General features: G+C 40.3%; 1 protein-coding gene across 1 annotated transcript; it reads left to right on the plus strand.

The window, feature by feature from the left end:
- The first annotated feature begins 3,246 nt into the window (after positions 1 to 3,246).
- LOC121692700 (heat shock transcription factor, Y-linked-like) lies at positions 3,247 to 4,464 on the plus strand. The gene is made up of 2 exons (XM_042071514.1): positions 3,247 to 3,848; positions 4,020 to 4,464. The coding sequence occupies exons 1-2, from the start codon at positions 3,255 to 3,257 to the stop codon at positions 4,362 to 4,364; spliced, it is 939 nt and encodes a 312-aa protein (XP_041927448.1). The 5' UTR covers positions 3,247 to 3,254; the 3' UTR covers positions 4,365 to 4,464.
- Positions 4,465 to 4,713: the final 249 nt, after the last annotated feature.

A 4,713-nucleotide genomic window follows, 5' to 3' on the forward strand; every position in this document is an offset into this window, starting at 1 on the left:
AGGAATGTACCTAGCGTTTTGTCATTCAACGTTGACACTTGCTTGAGAAGTTCAAGTCGTTCTCTATCTCCGTTGCATCGCACGCCACGGTGGTTAAAAATGGTACGGTCCATAATAGGGTGTCTGAAATCGCTTTACATTAAAATGTTCCTATAGTGAAAATAGGAGTTGACTTGTATTGTAGCCAACTGTAATGATATTTTTCATAATATCAGAAAAATGATCTGACCCCCCAAAACTGATATTTCTGTCTCTTTGGGGGGTACTGGGTCTTCATTGGGGGGTATAGTACCCCCCAGTACCCCCTGTAATTTGAACTATCATGGGAAGCTATGTAAAGTACTGTGAGATGATGGAATCTCCTCGGAGATTGTTTGGTTAAAACTGAAATACTGGCATTATGTTACTTAAATGGAGAATTGAAATTACAGTGCTCAGGTGTGGAGAGTGCTCTGTGCAGTCATTTCACTATATTTCTATTAGAACAAAGATGTGTGCTGAAAAAAAGAATCTGTTTCACCATCTTACTGTCTGTTATAATCCCCATGAATATAACAAGTAGGGAAGCAGTCACTATATCTTGCTAGCATCCTGTCCTACCAGACCGGTGTTTGACATTTCATGATGTGCTTCCATTTCCTTTAAACAAACTCTATTCTTATTTTTGTTTTCATATCATGTCAGTTTTTGACATGTATGTTGACTTTTCATTAACCACGAATGCAGGCCTGTGTCGCATTTCATAATTAATTAATGCTGACATAAATTACATTAAATCACACAATCTAATGACCTACTGTACCAGATCTATGCCAGCAATCCTAGCTGTGTGATTCTCCATTAGTTACCGTTGATCATGTTGCATTCACAGAGGGATTATAGCTTTACATACAGGAAGTCTGCACTTTGTGTAATCTGAACCCAATCTCCCCTGTGATTAAGTGTGTGACTCCTGTAACAGTGTCCTAACTGCATACAATGCAGGCGAGCGTTAGGGGCAGTTGTTTCCAGGGGTAAAAAGTAAGAAAAGAAGAATGCAGTTCCGCCACCTCAGATAAATTAATAATACATATATTCTTTCATACCAATGATATAGCGCAATGATATTGTTAAAATAAATGGTGAGTTAATTTTTTGCGTGTACAGAGGTGACCAAGAAGCTAGCAATTATTGTCCAAAAAGTATCGGAGTGTCTATTCGTACCCTGGTACGAATTGCCTTGGCCACACAACTGGGCTATTCACACCCTGTTACATAACAACAAAAACATGTTGCTCGCGTGCCCAAAAAACATGGCCGACATTCGTTTTTTCGTCAGCAGAAAGTGAAGAATTCTGAATGGTTTCAGCACTAATATCTGTTCAAATTAAAGTTGAGATGGAAAAGTTGTGTTTTATTTTCATAACCTTTGTTCAGTGAACACATACAACCGTCAGTTTGTTAGCTAACAGAAATTTCGTGAATTTGATGTTCAGGCCTATAAACTATAAGTTTACCTGCAAACCTCAAATTCATGATGAAGCAGATAGTGCAGTGGTCACAGGCAAGGGCTGACACGTGGGAGACCGGGGTTCGATTCCCGTGTGATACATTTTGGGTGAGTGTGCATGTGTACCAACGTCTCTGGAGAGAAGGCGCGCAATTTGAACAAGAAATCAGTTCTCAAACGGATGTTTTGATTGCAACAATTAGCTAGTTCATGCACCAGGGTGTAAATAGCATGCAGTACTATAAACACCTGGGTACGAATAGCATCCACTTCTAACTGTACATTGATGCAAACAGCATACCTTATTCAGAGTGTCTATTACACAGCTGAGCTATTCACACTCAGTTATGTAACAACAAAAAAAAACATGTTGCTTGTTAAAAAAAAAAATAAAAAAAATAAAAAAAAAAATATATATATATATATATATATATATATATATATATATATATATTATTACATTGTGTGATCAATATGCCAGATTAAATGCACAGGGGTGCAAATAGCATACCCTGATATTTGTACCAGACGAGAACACATTGCTGTGTGTACCGGGGTACGAATAGAATTCACTTCTTATTGCACCAGGGTACGAATAGCATACACTGCTAATTGTACCAGGGGTGCAAATAGCCTTACCCAAAAACTATTGCTACACCACGATACTCAACATGTTGTCCAACTGTGTCATTTTTCCCCGTTGCACCGACACTGGATTTTAGGGTTCCCCCACCTACCAAATCCTACTGGTTAACCACTGGTTGTTTCCATCACTTTGTTTCCAATTGGACAGTCCTAACTGGATGCAATGTGAGTGCGACACTGTGCTGCATAGCGCAATACGATGAATACAATACACTTTTGGTTGGACACCCCATCTCTCTTTCCTTTTCATTGCTTGTGATGCTCTGCTATTTTGAATGAGAAATTTGATGCAATAGAACGGCATTTTTAATAGGTTCAGCGTGGACAGAGAGCATTCAATGCTATATGGCAGTCGGATGCTCACATGCAGTAAGGACAAGCTGTAACTTAAAGGTCACGCTACCACCCAACCCCTGTGATCAGATGTGCTTAAAATGTTAATGAAAACCAGAGACTTCCAGTACAATGTATTATGCAAAGTGGTCCTGAAGTGACAACACTATGTTTGGGTCTCATTAGACCGAGGTATTTATTTATTTTTGGTTTGTTTGTTTGGGGAATATCATAAAAGAAAAAAAAAAACCTTTCACACTTACAGTGTGTGTCTGGGGATATTGTGGCGTGCCTGACAAGAAGTAGGAGTCCATCTGACATTTAAAACATGGAAAAAAAACCCTGCATTTGTCGTGTTTGGGACCTTATTCCCTAGAGCTATAGTCAGCACCTTATAGAGCTACCTCCTTTATTTCTCTGACAATCAGTCAGGCATGATCAGACCATTCCCCTGTACAAACAGCATGCCTTACAGAGACTTACTGTGTGTGTGTGTGTGTGTGTTTGTGTGTGTGTGTGTGTCATGTGTCAACACATTGAATATCCTCCTCCTACGTGTGTGTTTGTGTGTGTGTGTGTGTGGTAAGTTGGTAAGCCAACATTAAGCAAAAAAGCAATAATAACAATGTCAATACATCCAACCAGAGCCTTATCTCTCTCTAGGGCTCTGCATCCAACAACAGTCCAAAGGCCCTAGTCTTTATGATGTCTTTCACCATGGCAACTCTAGAATTTAGAACACTTGTAGGATTCTACTTTGCAAAGTTATATCTCATGGTCTGGTTCTATGTTTCATTCACTGCCAGCACTGCGAAAGAGTAAGATGTATTCTGATATTGTAATGGACGAAGTGATGGATATTCACAATGACCAGTCACCCCTCAATTTGAAGATGACCAGTCAAAAGAAATGCAAACCTCGGCCATACAGTCGCCCGTCGACTAAAGGTTCATCTTCAGCATCTGCTGACCTAAACACCTTGAGGAAAGAGAGGGCACGGGTGCTCTTGTCACTGATACCCTCTGACAAGAGGAAGAAAATCGGCCTTGAACTGAGACCAACTCAAATAGTACAAAAAACGAACAATGATAAGTGTAGACCAGCAGGTCAGTCACACACATTCCCTTATATATTTTGGAATGTTGTTGAAAATGACACCTATCGGTCCGTCTGGTGGAGTGCTGATGGAACTGCCGTGGTTATCCACGAGAGGATGTTCATTGCTGAAATCCTTCAAAGGGATGTGATTGATCGTAAATTCGGCACAAAGAGCATCAAGAACTTCTATCGCCAACTTAACCTGTATGGATTTACCAGGCCTGGATTTAACCTAGAAAACCATGGAAATCCCTGCATGGACATCTCTGTCAAAGAGGTCAAGGTATGTATCACCACTTTAGCACGTTGAGTTAAACAGAATTACTAGACTACATTCTGCTTAGTCATTAAGCAAATTCAAATTCATGAAAAAAAGTAAGTTGGAAGAATTTGAGAGCTCACCAACTGTTTTTCACCTGCCACTCACCTCCTGTTTTTCCCACCATACATGCAGGTGTTTGTCAATTCTTACTTCCAGAGGGGGTCTGAGCACTTCCTGGCCCAGCTGAAGCGTCGCGTAGGGACTAATGCTACTCAAACTTCCCCAGTGGCTGATGCAAAAAGCTATAAGGCTTCTGGAGATGGTTGCAAGCTGAGTGATGAAATGGTCAGCTCAACCTCCCGCAGACCCGCAATCTCATCCCATGAGATGACCCTACTTGGCCCCAGCCTGGGCCTGTCTCTCATGCTGGTCGCTTTGGAGAGCAAGAGAAGGGCCTTGATTCACTTCCTTCGGATGCATAACGGCAACTCAGCAGCTCCATCCACTTCCGGCAACATCAACAGCATCTGTGGCTGAGCTTCAGTAAACCGAGAGTTAGGCTAAATGATATTCAGCTAAATTTGAACTATTTCATTGCACAAACTCATTTTGCAATAAATTTCAAAATCACCAAAAATATGCCTCTTCTTTCATTATGTTGCTCATATAGCATACCAAATTAGTGATATATCCTATATGTAGACTGTGATCGGGATAGCCGTGCAGTGAAAAGCAGGAAGACTGCGCCAGATAAGATGCCAAATGAGGGTTCCCCTCTTTTATTCAGCCAAAAGTAAAAATAAAACAAACTTCCAAAATATTTAAATAATCAATAATTAACTCAGAATAGGAAATGAAACAAAATATTAGTCCTAGGCAAAATCAA

The sequence above is a fragment of the Alosa sapidissima genome, chromosome 19, assembly GCF_018492685.1.
Source record: "Alosa sapidissima isolate fAloSap1 chromosome 19, fAloSap1.pri, whole genome shotgun sequence".
Taxonomy (NCBI): Eukaryota; Metazoa; Chordata; class Actinopteri; order Clupeiformes; family Clupeidae; genus Alosa; species Alosa sapidissima.

Coding starts and splice junctions, on each gene's coding strand:
- LOC121692700 (XM_042071514.1), top strand. CDS start 3,255: ATGTTTCATTCACTGCCAGCACTGCGAAAGAGTAAGATGTATTCTGAT. Junction 3,849..4,019: donor TCTCTGTCAAAGAGGTCAAG/GTATGTATCACC, acceptor CCATACATGCAG/GTGTTTGTCAATTCTTACTT.